General features: G+C 41.5%; 1 protein-coding gene across 1 annotated transcript; it reads left to right on the top strand.

Annotated features, from left to right (window-relative positions):
- The first annotated feature begins 20,863 nt into the window (after positions 1–20,863).
- Positions 20,864–23,073, top strand: LOC133911196 (BEL1-like homeodomain protein 11). Its single transcript, XM_062353403.1, has 4 exons — positions 20,864–20,978; positions 21,157–21,662; positions 21,743–22,143; positions 22,242–23,073. Exons 2-4 carry the CDS (start codon positions 21,210–21,212, stop codon positions 22,432–22,434), a joined length of 1,047 nt encoding a protein of 348 aa, XP_062209387.1. The 5' UTR covers positions 20,864–20,978; positions 21,157–21,209; the 3' UTR covers positions 22,435–23,073.
- Positions 23,074–27,352: the final 4,279 nt, after the last annotated feature.

The following is a 27,352-nucleotide window of genomic DNA, read 5'->3' as shown; positions in this document are numbered from 1 at the left end:
GCAGTAGATTAAGGCTCGTAATTGTTTTCTCTGTGAGGGAAATTAGTAGCTAAATTAAAGTTTTAGTTAATCGACATGTTGTCTTAATTGAAAATAGACAAACCCCTAATTACAGCCATTTATTTTTATCTAAATGTGATTCACTGCTTACTTTAGAAACCAGAGCAAGGAATGTTGTATTTGTCTTAGGGGTGCAAGCTCTAGTTTGTTACAGATGTACTAAAAGCTTAACTTTCTTATCCATTTGATGGACTCCTTGTACAAACAAATGAAGTAAAGAGGGTCTGAGGGTACCTAAGGTTCACCTATTGGCACCTCTAATTTGTATGTTTTGACTAGCCTTCGTTTATTTCCTTCGGTGTAGTTCTACTCTAAACCCCACTAGAAAATAGCACGACGATGGCACGTCGTTTAGCCTATCGTCAAAAACCTTGCATTTGTAACTTGTTATGATGAGGTAGAGTTATCTTTAAACTGGTAGCATATACATATAGAAGACCCATAGCTATAAATCAAAAATATGTTTCCAACAGAAATCTTGACAACCAAAGTTGAGATAGCACCATATGTTCAGTACATATCACTAAAGTTAGGTAAACAGATAAACCAGCTTCAAGTTTGTGACAGATAATGAGTTGAGGATAGATCCATTGCATGAGTGTAATGATTTACATCCAGATTGGAACATTAGCCTGTTCATGTTTTTCCAATTTGAACATGAAAAATTATATTCACCATGTGATTAAAGGTTAACACTTTTTGGTATTTGATTTCTGAAATATTGTGCAAACTTATACGGTATAACACTATAGCATGCATGTAAAAGATTAATGCATAGTAAACCTTATTTTATGGTAAAAGTATATAAAAGTTATTGAGATTGTATGCAGAGATTAGAAGATGGGGGATTTGATCACGCTTACTTGCATGTGTAATGATTTACACTTCCTAATAATCAAACAAGTTAATGTGTATCGTATAGGATAGATGGTTAAAATATAATTATTGATAACAAGGAGTTAGTAGCGTGCCTTGATTTAACACAGCAAATAAAGTTGTTCAATAACACTTTAATTCACCTATAATAGAAACATTTACAGCATTAGCTTTAAACATATGGCTAAGTTTAATGCCAGATTAAAAATAGAAGATTTTCCTTTATGGGTATAACTGCAAATTGTTGGTTGATGTTTATAGACTGGCTTTTGACGTGCAGAGTTTTTGACAGCGAAGATTTGTTTTCATTGGTAGAAACTCTGCATATCAAAAGCCGATCCATAAGTGCCGACCAACAAATTGCAGTTGTACCGTAAAGGAAAATCTTTTCTTTCCAAATTGGCATGAAACTTAGCCATTCGTTTAAGACTAATTTTGTCAACATTTCTATTATAGGCATGTGTTAAATTAACTTAACCCCAATTGAGTTATTGACATTTTTAGCTAGCCTCGGATTAGTTGTTTTGAGAGCTAGATTTGGAATGATTTTGCTCCTCAAAGTCAACACCCCACCAATCTATTATGATTCATAGTCCAACAACCTAGCCTTTATGTTGGTAAGAAACCCTAGTCTGGTTGTCACTCTTTTTGTTTAGTGCTGATGCATCATTACTGTATTTAGGTATATCTGTTTAGTACTGTGGGAGATTTTGATACTTAAAATTACTTACTGAGTGGTGCTATTGTGGGACAACATGCCAATTCCAAGAGCTAATTTCACATCCTGCTTTCGAAACTTTGCATCATTGTCAAACGGCTAACTGATTTTGATCATAGAAATTTATGCCAAGAAAGCAAACAACTTTCACAAAACTTCTAATTAAATTATTCACAAACTTAATCATGCCAATTCAACATCAAAATTGCATTTCAAGCTTCAAAGGAAGGAAGAACCAGACCTTAATACCAGTCTGGTATGAAAACTTCCTCACCTCATCATGAATATGAGACAAACAAATGACAGCATTAACAACCATCACACGCATGAAATGGACAAAGACATGACGAGTTTGAGTTGAGTACAACACCTTGCAACAATAAAATCTAGGGCAAGATTGGTGAATTGTACCATCTTAACTATGATGCGCATACTTTTGGAAGAAACAAATCAAACATGGGGACAACTAAGCTCGTTTGGGCTAATGTTTCTATCAAGCTCTATGCCTAGCCTCGTATTTGTGCACATATCCAAGCAGGGTTCCTTGAGGGCTTTGTCAGTATCGAGGGGCGGAGGCTACACTTCAAATTTGAACTGAAACAAACAACAGTGTGAACTTTGATGTCAGGTGGTGTACTTCATCTCAAATTCGTTTGTGAATTGCACATAAAAGAGCAAGTATACACAACATGTCCAGAAGTTTTGTTTAGCATAAAAACTAACAACTGGTACACACTTAAAATATTTTAGCTAGAAGCTATAGTCTTTAAAATTTGGCTCCATATATAAATCAACGCCCATGTGATCTTTAAAGAAAGTCTGAAAACAAAAAGTGTAATTCGGTTAGGAAATGGGAGGAAATTTGGAATGAAATATTTTTTGAAGACAATCCCGTAAATGGGCATTAATCATGCAGAGAGCATTGGCAGATTCAAAAACCACTTTTTGCTAAACTTGATTTAAAAAACATCGCTGAAATTTGATGAGCTATATAACCCCCATTGACGTGCTATATAACTCCTGGATCTGTATGCAAAGAAGTATTATTTTCTTGAGGGGATAACATTTGGATAAGATTATATGATAGGTAGATATTTTTGTAGAAAAGTGGGTAGCCAATAAGAGTAAGAATAAAACACAAAGAATTATATTGTGCTATTATTGCAGTCATGCACAAATAAAGCCTTAACCATATAGAATGTAAAAACAACCATCTAAGTGGAAATTTCTTTTGAAACCCATATTACTGACCCATGTGAAAATAAGCTTACATGGACAAAGAAAATCTTTGCTAGCTTTTATTATTAATCTAGTAATTGCTGGAAGTCACACACAACTAATTAAGATATAATAGCGTCCGGAATCACTGAAAAGCTACAAATTGCTGCTTCAAGTCTAGAGGAACTGCCAAACTAAGGGATATCTATAGATTGGAATACTTATTTCTAGGAGGTTTGTAATAATGTCATATGTTTGAACCAACAAAAGAACATGTTTCCAACTTGCAAAAATGTTCTCGCTGATCTTTGTAGTTTAAAAGGGGTCCAAAAATCTAGAACACCATTTTACAAGTCCAACCATGGCTACAGTCTTGTTAGAAATTTTCCTAGCAGATACTAAACGTAGATACTAATTGATGACAATCATCCAGTAGGACTTTGTCAGTAGAAAAATTAGGTAGGATGTTCAGAGGGAACAATTAGCAATCTTCACATAGATCATTAAAATGCATTGACAAAAAACTATAAGCACTACTTAATGTTGTCAGATCAAGCTAGTAAAGACAATATGTAGTAAGATGTGCTCAGCAGGTTGTTGTGTCCATAATATGCTTATTCGGGGGGGGGGGGGGGGGAAAGAACTTGCGATTTACATATATTTCATTGTATGTCATGACACTCAAGTAGCTTAAGTACCGAGGTAGCAATTTTCATCTATCATTGAATAGGGAAACGCTCTCTCAACCAACTATGAATTCAAACTTACGAAAAATAGCACAAAACATTTCCTGTGAAATTAAACACATCATCGTCTACACTTAGGTACTTGTAGCTTTTTTTACACTATTATATCGAAGAGAAAATCCAACCCAAAACATGATGAGAGCCAATGCATGAAGCCATTGTCATTTACCAATTAGAATAGGTATTGACAAAAAAACTATAAGCACTATTTAATCTCGCAAAATCAAGCTAGCATGGACAATGTGCATTGCAAGGTGCTCAGCAGGAAGGTCTATGTTGAAACTATGATAATTCAGGGTAAAAGGAGCAGCACATTGGCGAGCTCGACCCATGCCTGCCACTCCTCTTCCACACTGGTTCCGTCTCTGTGCATTGAGCTGCTCTGGCTCTCGCGTGCGGCGGCCCTCCCTTCAACGTGATGTGTGCCTCCCTTCACCATCCTCCCTCGCATCATTCGGGATCGGTTGTGGATCTGCACATTGGGACATGGGAGGGACGCTGATGGTTCTAACTATATTTTCCCCACATGGTCTTACCTCTTTACAATGCTGCTGCAGTTGCCACCAGATGGAGAAGGGAATCGAAATTCCACCTTGAGGAAGCGCCATCACATCCATCCACGTGTTGTAGGCATATCAACAGAAGCAATCCCTAAGGCCATGGCCTCCTTCATCCTATTAAAACCCACCTTCTCCATCTAATTAACATGGTAAGATTTTCAAATCAAATACACGAGTGTTGCAATTGCCCCCAAATCACATATGTAACCCCTTGAAGAATCCGCAAAACAAAATCACGTGAAGAGAGGATAGGGGTATTGATAGATTAGCAGATCAGGGGGGGGGGCAAATTGACGCATGCACTTGGATGTCATGGCCTTCTTGTTGGCCTTGAGCTGGCTCCCAGCGAGGAATCAAACAATAGAACCCCAAGTGAAAGTGAATGGGATGAGGAATCCATCCAGAAAATCGAATCAATCAGCGCACCCAAATCACGAGGAGGGAGAAATCAAGAACTTACCCTTGGGGGCCTTGTTCTTCTCGGTGTTCCTCTCCCTGGCCATCCTAGACGGTTGTGTGTTGTCGCTATTGGAGCTAATCTTGATATTTGTATCTGCATGTTTATTTTTATCTTGTATGTAGTCGAATACGTGTGTTGTAGGCACTTGCATTGTAGCAGTGTGTGGCGCCAGAGGAAGCGTGTGTGAATATGTGTGAAACTTACAAGAATGGTGGCTTGAGTCGAACGGTACGCGGCCGGCCAGAGGCGTAAATATCTGTGATGTGCAAAACGGCATGTGATGCACACATACAAGACTTGGTCATGTGGAGAGAAAGAAGCAGATGCTTGCATGATCTTGTGTACATGAGGTTATCAGGTTGCATGCAAAGGATTGCTTCATCATGGCGTGAGTTAGTTAGATAAGTTTGTCTAGTGGTTGCATGTCATTAGCTAGTGGAGTCGTGGCCACAATGGTTGGACGTGGGATGGCACGTTTGAAATCGTGGCTGAAGTGTCAGGCATTTGGCCCATGTAATCTTGGTGATGTTGGCTTATTTAATCAACAGGAAAGCCTGCTGTAGGAACTGTTTCGACCAGCACCAAAACAGCCTTGCGTGAGTTGTGTGAATCAACTGAAGTGTGCAGGGAGGTGACCGATTCACTAGCTGCGTGTTGCCTTCCAGGTGATCTCGTGTGTGTAGTGATCGAGTGACCAACCAGGCTGCTCATGTTCGGGGTGAGCTACATGTTTTGTTCCACGTGAACTGCGCTGCCAAGTGATCGAGTGCACTGCTCACTGCCAACATTTGGTATTCAAAACCAAGTTATGATGAAGACGATGCCGGGCGATGATGCCTCGCCGAGTAGAGCTATTGTGATTAGTGGCGTGGGCAACTCGATGATGATGGTGACGGTGAGGAGACTCCCATACCCGATGGTGACAAGGATGAACTATGTTGTGTGGGTGATGAGGATGAAGTACCTCCTGCGAACCAGTGGCACATGGGGTGCTATTGTTTGTGAGATGGCGTTCGGGGGCGTCGATGAGAGCAATGACTAGCTAGCTTTGACGATCATCTCCCTATCGATCGACGACGAGACACTACTGCGAGTTGCAGAGAAAGAGACTGCCTCTGATGTGTGGACAATGCTACACTCCACGCGTGTGGGCGTCAAGCGCATCCAGGAGGTAAGGATCCAGTTTGCGCTCGAATTTTGATAACCTTAAGATGAGTGATGCAGAATCTGTGGATGATTTTGCGAAGAAGTTCATGGTGCTACTTGGGCGCATCCGTGAGCTTGGAGATGCGATGGAAGAGAAGTACGTCATGAAGAATCTGTTGTGAGCCGTCTCCAACAAGTTCATCAACGTTGCTTCGTCGATGATGTTGTTCGACAACATCAACTATATGGCCATGGAGGAGGCCATTGGGTCACCGAAGGCGCATGAGGAGCTGATCAAGGGATGGAAGGTCCAATCGAAAGAGCAACTTCTCATGACAAGAGGACATGACTTGTCGCGAGGACGAGGCCGTGGACATGGCCGCGCGAAGGGTGTAAAGACAAGAGCAAGGTACAATGCTATAACAGCCAAGAGTATGGACATTATGCTTGAGAATGTCCTAAGAAAGAAAAAGGAGGAGAAAGCCTTGTTAGCTCAAGGCTACACAAGCGATGAACCAGCACTTATTTGAAGCTGCGGCATATCAAGATTAGGGGATGATTATTGGAGCTAATCTTGATATTTTGTATCTGCATGTTTATTTTTGTCTTGCATGTAGTAGAATATGTGTGTTGTAGGAACTTGCATTGTAGCAGTGTGTGACGCCAGAGGAAGCGTACATGAATACGTGTGAAATGTACAAGCATGGTGGCTTGAGTCAGATGGTACGTGGCAAGCCGTGTGAAGCGGTCGACCGGAGGCGCAAATATCTGTGACGTGCAAAACGGCATGTGATGCACACGTACAAGACTTGGTCATGTTGAGAGAAAGAAGCAGATGCTTGCATGATCTTGTGTACGCGAGGTTATCAGGTTGCATGCAAAGGATTGCTTCATCATGGTGTGAGTTAGTTAGATAGGTTTGTTTAGTGGTTGCATGTCATTAGCTAGTGGAGTTGTGGCCGCAATGGTTGGACGTGGCATGGCGCATACAGAATCATGGCTGAAGTGTCGGACATTTAGCCCATGTAATCTTGTTGTAGGAAGGGTTCCAAGCAACACCAAAATAGCCTTGCGTGAGTTGTGTGAGTCAACCGAAGTGTGCAAGGTGGTGAGCGATTCAACAGTTGCGTGTTGCCTTTCAGGTGATCTCATGTGTGTAGTGATCAAGTGACCAACCAGGCTGCTCGCATTCCAGGTGAGCTACGCGTTGTGTTCTAGGTGAGCTACGCTACCAAGTGATTGAGTGCATTGCTCGCTACCAATAGCCGTCACCCATCTATCCATATCCGTCTCCTACCTTCGCTTTGCTCTGCTTAGAGAGGAGTCGAGTCGAGGACTCAGGGCGCACCGAGGGCACGCGTGAGGGGTAGAGGGGAAGTGATGGGCGATAGGTTTAGGTTTCGCAAGTAGGAGGATCGGGAGGAGATGAGGGTGAATCAAGAGGAGACTCCAAGAAGAACAATGAAGCGGTAATGTAGCACATAGATCGGATAGTCCTCAACTGGCGGTGGTCAAATCGGATGGCTCTGAACACATGTGATGACGTGGACTATCTCAGGAGCTCTGAACGTGACGGTGTTTAGATTGATACTAGTGGAGACCAGCGTGCCCTCACGCGCTGCTAGCAGAGAATGGTGCTGGTAAAAAGCAGGGTTTAGGCTGGTAAAAAGCTAGTGTTATACTGCAGAAGCTTTGATTTGGGCTGGTTGTAGTGTGGAGCATAAAATATAGGATAAAAATGAGCATGTTTCTTTTTGTTTTGTTTTTCTAGATCAATAGGTTTACCCTAGTACTGATCCGTATGGTACCATGGTCATGTCAGATGGTAAGGACTATACATTTTAGCAATGATATAAAAGAGTAGAATACACCATACTGATTATATAAAGGACAATGTCATTACGATCAAACCATACAATACCATATTTTTATACAATAGCATGGCTGTAGCGAAAATGACCCTATTAGGTCATGATTGTGATTTTGGTGATTAATGATAATATAGTCATTGGGACTAACATATTTGTCAAGAATATATATTAGTAGGTCTCGTAGATGCAATACATAAAGAAGCCACTATAACTGGGATAAAGTTTGGTTGAATTGGAGAAGTCCCAGGAGATTTGTTCTCAACGGATAGTTCGGTGTATTGAAGGTAGTACTCACCAGTGTATATTTAGCAAAGGAGAAAGACCTCACCGTATAGCCCGGTGCTGAGGCTCGAGTACTCACAGGAGTGTTTCTGCTCAGAAGGCAAAATGGAACAACCCACCAGATGGTCCGGTAATCAGATAAGGATACACACCGGAGCATTTCTACCAGACAAGGTTGCAGCCATTGAAGATTGAAGATCAACTTATCAGATAGTATGGTGATCATAGAGATAGTTGCACCGGCATATTTCCAGAGAAAAGAAAAGAAGGTTCAATTCACCGGATGGTCTGGTGTGAATGGGATGCACACCGGATGCTTACACCAGAGTATTTTACATAGAGAGACTGCAAAGGCGTGGATTAACTCAGGATAACACTGGATAATCCGGTGATGGAGATAAAGTATACACCGGAGTGTCCGATGTTCACAGTGACTTTGAGTGGGAGTCCAACGGCTAGTTTCTATTGGCATACACACCAGATGGTCCGGTGCTTGTACCACTGTTGTCATCAGATCATCCAATGTTAATAGTAAAATTGAGACGTTGGGGCAATGGTTAGTTGGTGGGTTTGAGACTATAAATACCCATCCACTCGATCATTTGAAGGGGTTGGAGTCTAGAGAAACATAGATGCACTTGAGAAGACATCCAAGCCACCAAAGTGCTTAAAGTGATCATCCAAGACAATTAAGCACAAGATTAGTAAGTGATTAGTGTTTATAGGCCTAGAGAGAGTGTTGCTAGGTGATTGCTGCCTAGAGAGTGGATCAAAGAGTGATCCTAGCTTGTACCGGGTGGTACGTCGAAGCCTTGGAGTCTTGCTGACTCGCCGACGCCTTGAACCAGAGTTGCTCAAGCTTGTTGACCCTCTGACTTGGTGTGAAGCAGCGACAATACGCTTGTATGGGAATACGGAGACCCTTGCCTTGATGGCTCAAGCTCCGAAGTAAAGACAGCGACAAGTGACCGTGAGAGGGGTCAGTGGTGAGACCTTACCTTTGTGGCTTGGTGGCTTATCCGGGTTGATGTCTTGTCTTTGTGACTTGGTGGCTCAAGAGCCATGACCGAAAGAGTCTTGGTGACCGGGAGCATATCCTTGGTGGATCTCTAATGTGAACTAGGGGTATCATTCATGTCATCGATACCACGGGATAAAAATCCTTAAGTCGAGTTTGCTCTCTCTACCTTATTTACGTTTCCGTATTTACATACTTGCAATTTACCTTCCTAGATAGGTTGCAATTTCTTTTGAATGATACAGTAGACACACTAGATAAACCTTGAGCATATTTAGATATAATTTGATATAGGTTTATCTTGTGTAATTTTTGGAGCCGAATAGATTCTAAGTTTTCTAATTCACCCCCTCTTAGGATTTCACCGATCATCATAATTGGTATCAGAGTTAGAGATCACATCTTTCACAAGGTTTCACAATTCAAGTGACATTTGAGCCTTAGTATCATTGTGATCAGTTAGGTTTCACCGCCTATTGAGTTGTGACGTCCGAAGTTGGGATGGACACCCATAGCGCTCCATATTTCAACGACACTAATTTCTTCCGTTGGAAAATTCTAATGACTTATTATTTACAAGCTAAATGTTTAGATGTTTGGAGAGTCAACGAAGAAGGGATGGGACCACGTGTCATCAACAAGGAGATACAATTAGATACATTGGCAAAGAGTATCCTCTTATCATCTTTATGCATTGATACTTTTAATTGTATTTATTCTCTCATCAATGCATATGATATTTAGACTAGTCTCATTGAAATACATGAAGGCACAAATGATGTGCGCAATGAAAAGTATCATGTGCTAGTAACTAAGCTCAATGGCATCAAATAACTACCCTATTAAAATGCTAATGACATGTACTCACATTTGAATATTCTTGTCAATGAAATCAATTGGCTAGATTTGATGCTAATTGAAGATGATCTAGTGATTAGAAGAATACTTCAAGCTCTTCTTCCAAAGTACAAGTTGATAGTCTCCATCATCTACGACAATAATGACATCAAGAAGATGACTCCAAGTTAAATACTCGGCAAAATCACCACTCATAAGATGACCATGAACATAGAGGTGGAAGTTTCTTCCTCATACGACAGCAAGAATCTTGCTCTCATAAGCAAGCAAGCTCAATGTCAACACATGAAGGTAAGGATGAGGAGGCAAGAGCAAGAGTCAAGCTCAAGCGAAGATGATGATAATCAAGATAAAGAGAGCTATGAAGAGGATGATCAAAGCATATTAAGCGATGAAGAAATTGATCCTAAGATGGCCAAGCTTATGTCACAAGTGAAAAAAAAATATTAAGAGGATCAATGACAAGATTGATTATCCAATCTCAATTGAAGACTTGGTCAACACAATTGATCATATTAAGAGGGAGAAGAAGACCAAGAACAAGAGAGACAAGGGAAAGAACCAAAGCGCATAAGAAGATGGGTGGGCGACAATGAAGAGTCAAGCTCAAGTGATGAAAGCCTGTCCATCCTCCCTTTCAAGAAAAGCTCTTCCTCATGATCATCATCACACAAGTTATCATGCAGTCATATCACAAGTACCTTATGGCCAAAGGTATGGATAGCGATGTAAATGATGATGAATCTGATGAGAATTCCCACTCTCAAGAAGAACTCCTTCATTTGATCAATGAGCAACAAAAGTCCCTTAAGAAACAATCTAAAGAGCTTAAGAAATTCAATATCCTTAATAACATCCATGCTATATTTATTTCTAATTATAAATAATTATTGAGCAAATTCAATTTGCTAAAAAAGGAGTATGAAGAGATTAAGGCTAAATTTGAGTGCATTGAATCTCAAACTAAGGTCCTCTTTGAAGCAATCTACCTCACTATTTAATTTTAATTCTAAGGTAGATACTTCCACTTCTTGTGATGATTTGAATGATTTATCTAGCTCATCCCTTTGCAATGAGATATGCGTTGAGAATATTTTTGTAAAACCATCTAATAAATTTATTGCACAAGAGAATGATGAACTTAAGCGAGAAGTGAAGAAGCTCAAGAGGACTTGGCAAGATTAAAGGGTAAGAGTCATGTCCAACCTCCTCAAGATAACCATGCTATCATGGTGAAGAAACTTGCAGAGGGGTCCACTATGACATATTTCAAGTGCCATCAAGAAGGTCACAAGTCCTTCCAATTCAAACAAGTCAAGAATGAGATCAAAGAGAAGAAGAAGATCATGAACCTCTCTAACAAGATCTCCAACATCTACACCAATCTCAACTATAAGAAGAATATCAAGAGCAACCACTACAAGCTCAAGGAGAAGAAAAATGGTAAGGTGGTTACTCATATGGTTTGGAGAAAGACTGGAGGTGAAACCAACCCGTTTGGGTGCTAAGGAAGTCATCACCAACATGAAGAGACCCCAATCGATTTGGGTTCCAAAGAAGACTTAGCTCACAAGATAAAGTGAATATTCAAGTAAAGAAGTCAAGTGTATAAGATTGGGCACATTAATGAAGATCATAGTCATCATATACCTAAATTCCTATCCAAAAGTAAACAAGACAAATGTACTAGATGCTAAATACTCTAAATTGATGAATTAACTTGCCTTGTCTAGGATTGCATGCTCTCAATTCAATTTATTGTAATACCATTATAGGTTCTTTTTATATGGTAGGTTGCTTGTGTTTCTCTTTTTCTTATGAGCAACCCACATGGTTTGTTAGTAGTAGGTTTCTTGCATGGCACAAGTTCTATAATTGATATCCTTTATGTGCTATGAACCAATCTATAGGGTACCCTTCCTGTTGTTATCAATAACAAATGCATATCTCTCACACGTTTTCAACACTTGTATGCACACATTTAGGGAGAGTATATCCTATGAGTTATGATTTTGATACTAACATGTGTTTTAAGTGATATCTTTTGTAGTCTCATGGAGTTATCAACAAGTTTTCAGAGGTATGTAATGTTTAAAGGCTTCAATTGGTATCATTGTCAATTTATTTATTCATTTAAGCTACCTCCATACATAATATATCTTAAACTTCTATCTTGATACATTATCTAGTTGTGCATATGTCTCTCTATTATCGTATGTATACACACATATAGGGGAAGGTTAAATCATATTATGTGAGTTTTATGAATTGTGATCTGTGTGCTTTCATTTCAATTGGTACCATATTTTTGAAATTGTATCCTCACAAGTGGTATCTTTTCAATTGGTACCATTTCATTGGATCATGATTTATAAATCTCTCTCCCATGTGCTCTAACGCTCTTCCTTGAGTTCAACATGTGTTTATAGCTCTTTTTTAAGATTATTAACAAAGGGAGAGAAGCTTGACGACCAAAGCAAGAGACATGGCTAGTGAAGAACAAGCAAGATGTCAAGGTTGACAAAGGAGGACTCATCTACATTTAGTATCAAGAACATGAAATGAAGAAGCTCTTGCATGGGTCAATCAAGGGAGATAGTGGCATTGGAGAGAGGGAGAGTCATAACAAAAGAGGGAGTAACTGGTAAGAACATGCATCCAAGCAATACGGTAAGATTTTATGCTCTTTAAAATTGGTATCATTTATTATTTATCACTTGTTTTGGTTGTGTTGTTATCAATCACAAAAAAGAGGGAGATTGTAGTGAAAATAGACCTATTAGGTCATGATTATGATTTTAGTAATTAATGAAAATATAGTCATTGGGACAAACATGTTTATCAATAATATATATTAGTAGGTCTCATGGATGCAATATATAAAGAAGTCACAGCCAGGACAAAGTTGGTTGAATTAGAGAAGTCCTAGGAGATTTGTTCTCACCGGATAGTCCGGTGTACTAAAGGCAGTACTCACCGGAGCATATTCAGTAAAGGAGAAAGACATCGCCGGATAGTTCGGTGCTGAGGCTTGAGTACTAAACGAAGTGTTTCTGCTCATAAGTCAAAATGAAATAACCCACCGGGTGGTACGGTGATCACAGAGATAGTTGCACCATAGCAGTTTTAGGGAAAAGAAGAGAATGTTCAACTCACTAGATGGTCCTGTGTGAATGGGATACACACCGGATGCTTACACCAGAGTATTTTACATAGAGAGACTGCAAAAGCGCGAATTGACTCAGGATAACTCACCGAATAGTTTGGTGGCACACTACAGCCTTGGAGTCTTGATGACTCACCAGCACCTTAAGCTGGAGTTACTCAAGCTTGTTGACCCTCTGACTTGGTGTGGAGCGGCGGCAAGACACTTGTACGAGAACGTGGAGACCCTTGCCTTGGTGGCTCAAGCTCCAAAGTGAAGACGGCGACAAGTAATCGGGAGAGAGGCTGGTGGTGAGACCTTGCCTTTGTAGCTTGGTGGCTCATCTGGGTTGAGGACTTGTCTTTGCGACTTGGTGGCTCAAGAGTCATGACCGGAAAAGTCTTGGCGATCGGGAGCATATCCTTGGTGGAGCTCCAATGTAGACTAGGGGTGGTATTCTTGCCATCAACAACACGTGATAAAAATTCTTGTGCCGAGTTTGCTCTCTATACTTTATTTACATTTCCGCGTTTACATACTTATAATTTACCATCCTAGACAGGTTGCAATCTCTTTTAAATGATAGAGTAGACACACTAGATAAATCTAGAGCACATTTAGATAGAATTTGATATAGGTTTGTCTTGTATAGTTTTGGAGCCGAATAGATTCTAAGTATTCTAATTCACTCTCCTCTTAGAATATCACTGATCCTCACAATGGCATTATAAAGCCATGGATAGAGTAGCCCGGCACTATGAAGCCATGGATATTTGTAAGTCTAGGGCACAAAGTACATATATTAGAGTAACTTAGAAACTTAGGGAAGCATGATATAATGATAGATAGGTTTTTATTTTACATACACTACTATAGAACTAGTTATAAGTGTCAGCTCATCAGTGTTGGTTTAGTCAAAACTGACACTGATAGGGTATCAGTACCGGTTCGTACCAAAACCAAACATCCACACGTCTGTTTAGATAAAAACCAGAACTGATAAGTAGCATCAGTGCCGGTTAGTATTAAAAAGTGGCACTGATACTATCAATACTGATTTTTAATACTAACCGATACCGATGCCATGTCTGGACCCGAAAAATTATTTCAATCGGGTTTTGGTTCATTGTGTCCATCTTCTGCGGCTCTCTCCATCCTCATCTCTTCGCATCATGTCCGGCTCTCTCCCTATTCTTTCTCTCGCTCCTCCCCTCCCCATATCCTTCTCCCTCCCGCCGCTAGCCTCCTCCCCTCCTCATCTCCTTCTCCCTCCCACCGCCGGCCTCCTCCCCTCGCAACCTCTCTCTCTTGTCAGATCCAGGGCGAGCGGTGGCCAAGCGGGATCAGCAGCGCGAGCGGCGACTGAGCACGAGCAGTGGCCGAGCGGCGGCAGAGCGGCCACCACGGAGGAGCAGAGAAAGCGTGCGATGATTCTTGTTCTTGATGGGTTCTGTAATCTGTACTTGTGTGATGATGTGTGTTAGGCTCAGTGACACAATGGAATGGATGTTGAGGATGATGGTCCAAAGAGATTTTTCTGTCGTCGAATTGGGACTCGAATTGGTTACCGTGGGCTTTTTTATGGCGGCGGCCTTCGAGCCGCCGCATTTGCAGGTCTGCCCAGCAGTGCCGGCGGTAGCGGCAACGGGAGCGGCGCGGGAGCCGTATCCGAGTCGGCTCGGATGCCGCTCCCGTCACCACCAATTTCCTCTTTTTTATTGTCTAAAAATATCAATAGTGCCGGGTGGGCAACCGACACTGATAGTTGTCAACTATCAGTGCCGAGTATTTTGTGCTAGTTAAAATATCGACAGTGAAACTGATTTTCAACCGACACTAATAGTTGTCAACTATCAGTGCCGAGTATCTCTAGCTTTCTGATGATGTGCAGGATATGTGGGTGGTTTGCTATCTCAGAATTGAAATAGGCTTCACAGAAGATGCTGGTATCGCACAGCTGGTATTCTTTCGCAAGCTCATTGAGGGTACTATTCCAATGTATACTGATGTTTTTTTATGCCTTTGGACTGTTTCTTTGCCATGTTTAGTTGAGCAACTTTTCTTTTTGATCGAAGTTGAAATCACAGAGGTATATGTGAAAGTCTGATTCCATAAATTGTTTTTAGCAGCATGCTGAGAGGGTGCGGGAGAACTGCAGAGTTTCTTACGTGAGGCATCTGCTATGAATAAAGTTATATCTAGATAAAATTCAATGCAGGCGACATACTGATCTCCATAGATTTCAGCATGGGTGAATGTAGGCATAGGGAGCTGCACTGTTATCATCATCTCATTAAACATCAGTTTAGCAGAGAGGGCAACGATCTTTATTTCATGAGAACCTACAGATATAAATAGAATCTTTATATTATTTAGATTTTGTGATATACGAATCAGATTTCAGGAGAAGGAAAAACCATCATCAGCGACCTCACACAAGTAAGCAACATACACCGAGTAGCACTGACTAACCACAGCTTGTAACAAAGAAACATAAGACGCACCCACCACGCACATCCTAAACCAAAATTAAAAACTGGCATCTAGACACCAAAAAACAATATACAAAAAGAACAATGACCCAAAAAAGGACGGAAAAAAAAGAAGGAACAGAAAAACAAAGGTGTCAGTTAAAGCTAACTGCCCAACAAGCAATAGGTACAATGATACAATGAATATGAACGTAGCAGGCAATGAACCAACAGGTGAACAACTGCATATGAAGTCTCACCTTAATCACAACAGCTTAAACCGTAACAAAAGTCCCACAAGCCAACCAGAAAACTGAGAACTCTAGAAAACAATAGCTAAAAGAACCACACACAGAACACAGAGCTGTGCACCTCAAAATACTAATTCTGAAAAAGAGGCAACAACAAAAATTAGCACTCATAGACAAATCTAAAATACAAATGCAGGTTCAAACATATAGGCAGACAAGATTGGAGGGCTAACAACCAGCTCCGAGCAGCACACTAAAACTTGACAAATCACTAGCAATAACCTAGGAAAACAACAGACAACCACGCCTAGCCTGCATGAAATACGTTCCATAATCTCAATATCAATCTAAGTAACTCACAAATTGGAAACCACTAAAATGAAGACCACAATCTTTAAAACCACGTTGACACACACCCAAAAGACAGCTGTAACAATAGTACCATTGACATATCTCCATGAAAAAAAAAAACCTAGACCATAAACCCACGCACAGTAGATCGCATGCACCTGAACCTATGGATTGAACCACCGCTAGGTACACAAGCAGGCTGCACCACTGTAAAATGCACCAAACAACGAATGGAGCGAAACATACCAAACAAATTCTGCACCAAAACAGAACGAACCAGTACTTAACCAGGTTATAATTCCATAGCTAAAGAATACCCAGTCATAATTCGATAGCTAAAGAACAGAGGCCTCACCAAACCTCCAACCCATCAAACATAAACAATAACGAAACCATAACAAAACTGGATCTCTAAAAGAAATAACATATGGCTAATTAACCAACATAATCTCCAAGTCAAACTCGCAACAACAAATCAAAGGTCGATACATAACCAAATAAAACAAATAGCCTAGCAATTAACCCTACTGGTAAGTTGAAAGCTAGAAAAAAAACTACTTGCTGTACACACCAGGGTATCATAAACACGGAGGCAAGCACAGCAAGGTACCCGTACAAACGTAGGCTCCTATTAACATTGAATCACTAAGCAGATAAGAAACAGGGAACCACTAACCTAACAATGGGACGTATAGCAATAAGAGGAACATCATGTACCTTGTGGACGGACCGGGGATCACAATGGAACAAAACAGCCAGGCACACTGCATGCCTCCCTCCAACCTAACAGAAGAGCACAATAAAAAACCCGTGATCAGCAAACAACGCCAAAAAGACAACAAAAACAAAAACACATGCAACAAGCACTAACCTCAACCCATACCCTCCATGCTTACTTTGGGTGGAAAAGCCCATGAACAACCACCAAGAGCGCACCACCACAAAGAAAGGCAGAAAAAAGATGCCAAGCGATGATCTTTGGAGGTAGGACCAACAAAAAAAAAAGAAGGAAAATCACGAGCCGAACCATAGATAGGGCAAATACAAGAAAGAAACAAAAAAGAACTATATACAGAGTGAACCCAGAAAAGGAACACAAAAGAAACAAAAGAACAAGCGACAGAATCAACCCCAGGCTCAACCATAGGGGGAAAACAACAAAAGGAGAAAAAAAGAGACCAACGTCACAACCAAGAATCAATAACAAAGACAGAACTTCAGAAGAAGGCAAGACCACACAGGGAAACATATCGAAACAAAAAGGGGAAAACTGAGAAAATCCCATGGCGCAGACACACACGCGGGGAAAAAGAAGCAAAACCAAAAGCGGTAGGCATTAGATCTATAATGCAAAATCGCCATCCGACGAACAACCTATCCGACCAGCACCCAAAGGACCGGCGCACTGATGAAATCCACACCCAAATGAACGAGAACCTGAAACAACCCTATCAGAGAAAAGTGCATCTAACACAAGTCCGACGCTAACCTAGAAACTAAATCCAATGGACCCAAGAAACAGGCAAGCTCCGTAGCCAAGCGCAAAGATAGAAGGAAAAGCAAGGACGACCCTCGCAAGAACTCACCCAGCAAAACAACGAGCTGGTGTGGCGAGAAGGAGACGAACAGGGGAAAACAAAGCCGACGACTGGAGTCTCCAATGAAACGTCGCCTTTTACCCACGCACACCCCCCACTCACAGATGAGAATCCTCTGACTTCACTGCTCGTCATTGACGTATGGGACAAACCCATACGTCAGTAATAAAGTCATGATGACATTAAAATCAAAAGATCTTGATCCCACGTACTTCCTAACCACTGAAGGCCCGACCGACCAAACATGACGCACCAGCTGCCACCCACCATGGAATGTGAACCGTGGGACTTCGCGCGTCCCTCACCAAACCACTCCCGGTAAAAATTCGGCCACGCCCACCTAATCACACGGAGCCAAGAACAGCCAAACAATGCAATGATCCGGAGGAAAAAAAAAAGACTGGTGTGGACAACCTGGCTACGCGAGAAGTTGCCCGGGAATAGAGGGGTAGATAAGATGAGCTCTCCATAGAGTTCACTTATTAATCTCTTGACCCCCAAAACTATTTGTCATGCCTGACTAAATTTAAACTACCCATGCTTACCCAAATTTTACATTACTGAGGCAGCCATTTGTAAATCAACGACATATTCAGGTTACATTTGGGAGGTGGAAAGTGCGCATGGATTCATTGGTCAAACGTGGCCAATTCAAAGTAATCTGAGTGAATTGTATAAATTATAAGTATTGTACCATTTATAATATAAAACTATAAGTATTGTGAATAGTAACATAAAACTACAAGTATTGTGCACTAATTTCATATAAAACTCGATTTTAATTGGATTCACCCAAAAATAGTCTTATGTTTTTCTAAAAATACTAGAAATTTTTGTACGTGCTCTATAATCCATTTGCAATAAATTTTAATTAGACTCACCCAAAAAGTCTGTGTAGAATTTAAACTAAAATTCTCCAAAAGGCTACTTTTATAACTCATAATAATTGTTAGAGCCTCAAATAAAATCCCAAAAATATAGAAAAATTCATTAATATTCTTCTCATATGATAGAATAATTTATAAAATTATTTCTAGCCCTAGATTATATGGTGAAAAAGTGAGTTCCTTTGTAAGTATATAGAGCATTACAAAGGAACTCACTTTTTCACCATAAAACTTAGTGCTGAAAATAATTTTAGAAATTATTTCATCATATAAGAAGAATATTAGTGAATTTTCCATATTTTTGAGATTTTATTTGAGATCATAACAATTGTTATGAGTTATAAATGTAGCCTTTTAGGAGAATTATAGTTTAAATTATACATAGATTTTTTTGGTGAATCTAATTAAAATAGATTTTTGCATAGATTATAAAATATGTATAATTATTTTTAGAATTTTTGGAGAAATATAAAACCATTTTTTGAATATCCTAAGTAAAATCGGGTTTTTTTAAATTAGTACATAATATCTGTAGTTTTATATTACTTGATATAATACTTATAATTTTATATTATAAACGATATAATATTTATAGTTTTATATAATTCACTTGAGTAATCTCAAATCCGGCAAGCGCATGCAGCAGGTTTGAACGTCGTCGTCACTGTAGAGGCCGATCACCTGAACCAGCAGAGAAAAGGGCATAGCCCTGCACTGCCCAAACAACAAACAGCACCGGTCAAACCTCCTCTTTCTTGATATGTCCAATCAATCACTAGACTACTCGCCAATACAATGCAAGCAGAATGGCGCCTCCCAAAAAACTGTATCTATCTTGACCTGGTCCCTCTCTCTTGATCAGTTGTCGTCCATTTAAAAAAAGAAAAAGAAAATCAGTTGTTGTTGACAGTTGATGTGTCCCATCACATCCATATACGGTCAAGACCATATACTATCGGTTCTTAATATCTTTCTAAAATAAGTACAATCAAATTTTAAATTTTTTAATTATTAATATATAAGAACTATTAGGATTTGATATATAAAAATGGTAGTAATAAGTTTGTAAAAAAAATACTTTGACATCATCTAATTTTTATCAAAAATAATTATAAAATAATGATCAAACATATTTATTAGTAAAAAAAAATATAGATAGTATGACTATATAAACATCTTATCTCATAATAACTAGTCAGTTACCTTATTAGTGGATCTATATCCTCGAACTTTACTTAAAATCAGGAACGCTACAATAACATTACTTTGTCTACTCTCGGGCATTAGATTGTGAGCGGATGGACAAGACTGAGCGCTGCAGTGCGCTACAGTACCAATTGTACAGTGAAAACTACCCGAACACTATACCTTCCACGTGAATTACTGTAGCGTCCCGATCCTCACTCCGCCTGATGACGCACGAATACTTACAACAGTGCATCAAGTTCAAACGGGTGCTTATCGCTTGGGTTGGCATGGGTCAAGTTGATGAAGCCATGTCACTCATGTGCACTCCAACTGTCCAATGTCTCCCAGGCGGAAACAGATCACGTGATTGATGGCTCAGCCACAGTGAATTTTAATGCAATAGTTTTGCCAAAGGATCTACTACAATACATGTATTACTGTTTATATTGATCTGGACAGTCGAAAAGCGGATCTGACGATGGGTTGCTTACGTTACAATCACACTAGCAACCGCACACGAACCGGATCCCTCCAACGCCAAGCAGTAGTGCAGTAGCCAGCAAGAGAAATTGCAGGGCACGCAGACTTCCCATAGATCACTGGATTGAGAGGACAGGCAGCCAGCTACATATACATAATAAAGCAGCACTGCACTGAGCTGCTGGCTGGGTGCATGCTGGCCGGCCGGCCTTTCTTGAGATTCTACACTACACTAGTAACACTACACCTCACCTCTCCTCTCAATCCTTTCCTCTCCTCTCCCAGGCATGGAGTTAGTGCTAGTGTAGCATGTCTTTGCAGCACACAGGGATAGAGAGCATTGCATGCCGGCCATGCAGTCCCCAAGAAAAGCTACCCTGGCCAGGCTAGCAGTGGTGGTAGTGTAGATAGATAGGGGAGAGAGACTCAGAGACAGGACACAGCTACAGATCAGTAGGAGTAGTAAGTGTGACAATACAAAACACAAAAGAGCTGAGCTAGCACTAAAGTTGCAAAGTGTGGATGGATGGATGAACGGATCCGGTGGTTGGTGCTGGTTCAATTCAATGCAAAGATATATATGGCCCAAGGCTCCACAGTGACAGTGGACAGGGCCAGCAAAGCTAACTTGACTACTTGAGTATGGCTGCTTGCATGCAGCTGTGAAGGCCCTTTTGGCCTGCTTTTGTGTGGTATGCAACTCTATATATGCATACATGCGTATATATCCAGGATCGGGCTGCCTCTACTCCCTACGCACTCCAGCTAGCTGCTGCTCCTCCACCAGCGCAAAGGTATGCAAGACCATCAATCGTACCAATTAACTTAGTGTTCTTGTAATTGTTTCCCCGTAGATTTGTATCATCATCACTGCAAACTGTTTGAGCATGCAATCAATTGATCTTGTTGTTGATCTTCTTTAACCAGACTGATTACTTTCTGCAGTTTGCTGATTTCCTCTGAATGTTTCAGGTCATTCTACATATCCTTACTGTAGTGCTGCTGCTCACTTAGTAGATAGTGTCATGGCCAAACACCACGAGAAAGGCTCACCAAAGCAAGATCCAAAGGAGCCCGCCCCACACAACGCCGGAGCCGGCCGGCCATGGCTACCAGCGCCCATCCAGTTTGAGCAGTGCAGCCATTGCGACGAGCACCATCAGGCCGAGGGATTGATGGGTGCTGGCCCGTTGGTCCTGACTCTCGGCTCGGTCGCCGGCACCGACCGCCGCCTGCACCTCTGCTCGTGCGGTGTCGCGCCGGCGACGATGTCCGTCCTGCGCGGCTCCCGGTACCTTAGGCCGGCGCAGGAGCTGCTAAGCGAGGTGGTGCACATGGCCGACTTCGCGGCTGGCACGACCGACGACGAGGCTGAGAAGCACGAGCAGCTCGAGGCCGGCACTCTCCGGGCGATGCATCGAGCGGCCAAGAATGACGCTGACGGCGTCCAGGCCAAGCTCCTCGGCCTTCTCGGCGAGGTCACGATCACAGTTATTGCGTTGCATCAGTCAAGCTTTGTTCTTTGCTGTTTAGTAACATCCACGACGCTTTCTTGCAGCTTGAGAGCCGGCAGGAGCGCTACTTCGGCGAGCTGGGCCGCGTGGCGTCGTCGTTCGAGCCGGCGCTGGGAGAGGGCACGGCGGCCGCGTACACGTCCCTCATGGCGCAGGCCATGGCGCGCCACTTCGGCAACCTGCGCCGCGCCATACTGCGCAGGCTCAAGCTCCACGCCGCCGCCGCCGCGGCGAGGAAGAGGTCGGCGCGGGTGCGCGAGGGCGGCGAGGAGGAGGAGGACAACGACGACGAGGCAGTGACCGATGAGATGGTGGACAGGGTGGCCCGGCGGACGAAGCTGGCCGCGGCGGCGCGGGCCGAGCAGGCGTGGCGGCCTCTCCGGGGCCTGCCGGCGGGCTCGGTGGCCGTGCTCCGGGCATGGCTCTTCGACCATTTCCTCCACCCGTAAGTGCTCACTGAGACTAGTAACAATCCCCGCTTGGCATTGGGATCGGGAAGGCACCGTATCCCGATTCATGGCGCATCGTGCTGCACTGCCACAGGTACCCGGATGAGAGCGAGAAGCTGGGGCTGGCGGTGAGCACCGGTCTGAGCAGAAGCCAGATATCGAACTGGTTCATCAACGCACGCGTGAGGCTGTGGAAGCCGATGATCGAGGAGATGTACAACGACGAGTTCTCCGAGGATTCCGCTCCCCATTCTAGGGAGGACACCAGCGGCGCCTCTTCTTCTTAGCTGATCACTGGAGATTGATCGCTTGGTTACTTGGTTGGGTGCTTTTGTTATTACTCACATGTTCTTTTTAGCAAAGCTCAGGACTGATAGATTAATTACTCGCTGTTAAGGGGGAAAACTAGGCGATCGTGTGCTGTATCACTTCTGATGCTACTCATGTTCTTGTTAATTAGAGAGGCTACCTTTGTCAGAGAGTGAGTACGTACCTTGTGCAAGGAACTGAGGCTTCCCCAGCTCTACTCTTTCTTGGAACAAGCAGGCTTTGCAGCTCCCGATCTACCTATTCTCTGATGACATGTATAATCAAGAATTTGCTCTTGGGATCTTACCACTTCGGCATCTTACCTTCCAATTTTGAGTAGCCTGAGCAGTGAGCACTATTCGTCGCCTGGAGTTCGTTTCTTCTGGTCAATGCTCAATGGGTTCACACTTTTCAGATTTTCCATCAGCAGCACTCACTATATTTACTATATTGAGCCTGGAACACCTGACCAATCTACCATCTACCTTATTTCTGTATACTAAACTCGGCCCCTCGTGCGGCCACGTCGCTATGTGATTACAGCCGCACGATCCGACGTGTGGCTCAATCCATCGGTTCTTCGGCCTGCAGTCTCTTTGATGCTTCCAGGCGCCTCCTGATTCTGAGAGAGGAAAAGGTGATGCTGCCTATTTCTTCTTCTTGAATTTTCATGCATTTGCATAATTTTTGTTCATCTGCACGAACAATCATGCATCTGAGATAATAACCTAATGACTTTTCCTTTCCAGCTCACATCTCGGCATGTATGAAAATTAGGAGCACTATACGTGCTCTGTGCTGTGTATCCTATCAAGCAAAATTTGCCTAAAGCCTTCTACAAGATCATTGTGCAATTATGCTATCGAGGCTTTTGGCTAGCTTACATAAACTACAGGTTTCATAGATATTGTAGTGCAGTGCATTGTCAGTGGTTCTTTTCACGGTGTTGTACTACTGATTATATCACTTACTCTGACAGATGGCTGCCATTCGGTAGTGTGTTGCCTTTACTGCAGAGCGCTTTCCCCCATTTTTTGGATGGATGCAGGTCAACTGATTGGTCATGTATTATGAGGTTACTTGCCTTTACATTTTTCCTTTTCTTTTAGTTCCTCTTTCCACGAGATTGGAAGGGAACTGCTCGCATATACGTGCTGGATAAGATCCTGACATAGATTACTACATCTCTAAGTCATATAATCTGCCTTCATATCTTATCCCTTCAGTGTAACCAAACTCATGTTGATTGTTGTGATTGTTGTTGTTCCCATGATTCAAGTTACACACCATCTCGGTTGATAGAATTGAATTGCTCAACAGCATTCTCTTGGTGATTTTGACACCAAGAGAATATGCATCATGTATTAATAACTTTATCACTTAGCTTTGCTCTTTCTCCATCTTTTTGAACTATATAGTGTGAACCAGTTGCACCTCTTGATTTCTCCCGCAGCAACACGCGGGGGCACCTGCTAGTTATTTCACTTGTTCTTAGAGGAGTCAATTTTTTTGACGCCTAACAACGAATTCAGTGCCAGCCGAGAAACACGAATCGCTCGGCCCATGTACAAATATCATGGCGGACTGGACTGCACGAACTTCGGCTCATGTCAGTCTGGCTTAAAGTAGGCTTTGGATTCGGCCGAGGCTGGGTAGGCCTTCCAAGGCTCTACTATCCTATTCTGATTTGGATGGCTAAAAGAAGGTTTTTTTTTCTCATTGTACAAATAACTTTTTGAGTAAATTTTTTGTGAGAGCCAGATGGTAGCTTCCTCTACACTATAATTTTTTTTAGAATTTTTTATGATCATTTACGTAATTTAAATACTATATTTTTATTGTTTTAAATATGTCGCTCATAGGAAAGGTGACAGGATGTGCTCTTCCAACGGGCAGTAGATCACTATTCATGCTATTTTTTCAAACCAATGTCTAAAATTACTAAATTTGAAAATTTAAAATAAAAAATAAAAACAAAAGGTCAGTTCTTCGCATATACGCATACTGGACCTGAACTGATGCCCTGTTTGGATGGCACAACCAAAAAAAATGCCTTTTAGTCCCTAGCAAATCAGGATAGACTATAAATAAAACCCAATAAAAACCACAAACAAACCGGATATTAAAGACAAAAAGTCAATAGTAATAGTAATAATAGTAAAGTCCTTTTTAAAAGGCAAATCCTTCTTTCGGCAGACAAGAGATATGTTACAACAAACGGCAGGCTATGCTAAACAGGGCTAACAATATGACAGTGCTAAGCAGCACTTGCAGAAAAATATTTATGGCACTACATATTATCACCAGAAATGATCTAAGCAGTTACTGTCACCACTGCACATGATAGAAATGGCTTAGATGTTCAACTTCTGTTGATTTTTGCTACTCGGAAGCAAAAAGTTGAATTAAACAGTTCGTTTTTGTAAATGGCTTTTGAGAAGCAAAAAATGTTATTATTATTAGAAATGAGAAACTAGTCTGAAGAGCTTTTGTAGTTTTTGAGAGATGATATTCTGAGAAGTATTATATATATTATATATTGTATCCGTATCAAAAGACAATTAAAAAAAACTTTTCTATAAATAGTTTTTTAATAGCAGCTTTTAAAATTAGCTTTTGTAAAAACATATCAACCAAACAGATCCTTACTGGCACAAAACTTATTCCAATAAAGAAACCAGTGAAGAGGTCTGTAAAATGACACCCAACCCAAATAAGCAATACAATCTGACAGTCTATAGATGGTTACCGGAACATTTTCTCCATCTCAGCATTTTCAGGGTCCAAGTGTTATTCTAGCTTAAGCTTGAGGGGACATGAGAGCAGCACCTTTCCGGTAGTAACCTTTTAACCATTCAGTTCACATCTCTATGCAAGTGACGGCATCGAGCAAAGCCTTCTTTGCTTCGCCAATTTGCAAATGGCAAAAGGCTCCTGTTTTAATACAATGCTGCATCAGTGGGGTCCAGCTCAATTGCCTGCATCACAACGGAGATAAAATTAGTGAGCAACATATTACAATCCAAAAATTACTTTCGATAAAAGCAGGCAGAGCTCTGCAGTATGCAAAGGATTAAGAATGTACAGGTATCATGTGCTGGTGGCAGCAGCACTGCTACTGTTAACGTGAACAATGCCACGTGCCGTGGGGCACGCACAGTAGGCTTGCCAAACAATGACGCAAGCACATCTAAGAAATAAGTTTTTTTTCAAAACGTAACTAGCAAGAGAATGACCTGTTATATTAATTAAAAAAACTTGGTAGACTAAAAGACAATTATTAACAAAAAGATTTAAGTAAGGAGGACCGAACCACAAATAAGTCCAGCCCTGGATCCACAAAATCAAAAGTGCTATTCTCGCACAAGTTGCACCCTAAATGTTGCGGTCTTGCGGATTGCCCAAATCTCGACCTCTCAGCAAATATATACAAATTTCCCAAGTGACTAGCATGAGAAACAATTTAAAGTTGTGAAACCAAGTTAAAATATATCTTGGTTTATTTGTGATAAGTGATTGATAAGATTGTAGTCTTGATTTGATGAGTTTTGGGTTGCATGAGCATGTCTATATATTGCAAATATAATCATGTCTGACCAAAGACGAAAAAGAAATAGAGTTTGCGTTTTCGTCTCTGAATCCAGGGAAACTGTACTCACCGGATAATCCAGTGTATAGAAAATTATACATACTAGATAGTCCGATGATCAGAGGCAGTGCATACCGGAGCTTTTTCTATATAGAGGCAAAACTTAGACTATGCACTAGATGGTCCGTTGCTCAGGGGATGTGAACATCGGAGCATTTTCCAGAGAGGTATGTTTTTTGTGCCAGGTGGAGTTCGACCCACCGGATGGTCCGATGATGAAGCTCAGTACACACCAAATAGCTTTCCAGAGAAGTTTGTTTTTGGTGCTAGAGAGAAGATGCACATCGGATAATCCAGTGATGAGCAGAGTGAACACCAGAGGGTACATCGAATCATTTATCAGAGAGATTGCAAAATGAGTTCTGATGTAGATGTACTCACTGGATAATTCGATGATGGGCTTGGTATATACAAGAGGTTTCATCGAAGGGTTTTTCGGAATGTTTTCAGCAGAGAAATCGGTACAGACACCGAATGATCTGGTGTTCAGAGATGGGTACACAATGAAACATCTGATGTTCACAATTGTTTATGACTTTGGTCTTTCGACAGGGATTTTGATGTTGGGTTAATTGAAGATGTTTTTGAAGGTTTGAAGAAATATGTTTGCTTGTCTAATATTGTGCAGGTGATGGATGTAATTTGGTGGTCGACGATTGGATGATCAGGGCCAAGCAAAGAGTTCAGTGTCAGATAATCAAGGAGGTCGGACGGAGTCAAGAGTGATCCTAGTTGTGTACATAGAGGTCAAGCAAAGCATTGAAAGAAGGATGAAGATGATATGATAAAAAAGTCAAGCGAATGGGATATCGGTGCAAGTGACAAGACGACCCGAGGGATCGAGAGCAGGAGAGACTTGCCAGCGATCAAGATCACAATACGAAATACACATGTCGACATCAGGATACTTGCTTAGGGGCAAAGCAAGCAGCAGTGAGTCACGCTTTAAGAAGTGTGTGAGGCAGTTTCACAGTTTGGCCTCAAAACTGTGGAGAGATGGAGTGCACGTGGCATCACTCGCGAAGCAAGTGTTGAGGCAAAGCTAAGTCATGAAGGTGTCACGATCGTTCGATGGACGGAGCGAAAAATGAACCAAAATACCCCGGTAGTAGGTAGGAAACCATTGCAAGCGAAAGATATTTTAGGAATAAGGAAACTTAAGGGCTAAAGCACCTCCCTAGGCCTATAAATAGAGTGATAGAGCTGTAGCAGAGCATTGAGCCAGCTATTTGAGAGCCTAGTGATAG

Source organism: Phragmites australis, chromosome 3 (genome assembly GCF_958298935.1).
Source record: "Phragmites australis chromosome 3, lpPhrAust1.1, whole genome shotgun sequence".
Taxonomy (NCBI): domain Eukaryota; kingdom Viridiplantae; phylum Streptophyta; class Magnoliopsida; order Poales; family Poaceae; genus Phragmites; species Phragmites australis.
This window is presented reverse-complemented; position numbering and strand designations above follow the sequence as displayed.

Excerpts from the sequence above, each read along its gene's own strand:
- LOC133911196 (XM_062353403.1), top strand. The coding sequence starts at position 21,210 with ATGGCCAAACACCACGAGAAAGGCTCACCAAAGCAAGATCCAAAGGAG. Across the intron at positions 21,663-21,742 it reads TCCTCGGCCTTCTCGGCGAG|CTTGAGAGCCGGCAGGAGCG; the intron begins GTCACGATCACA and ends GCTTTCTTGCAG. Across the intron at positions 22,144-22,241 it reads TTCGACCATTTCCTCCACCC|GTACCCGGATGAGAGCGAGA; the intron begins GTAAGTGCTCAC and ends GCACTGCCACAG.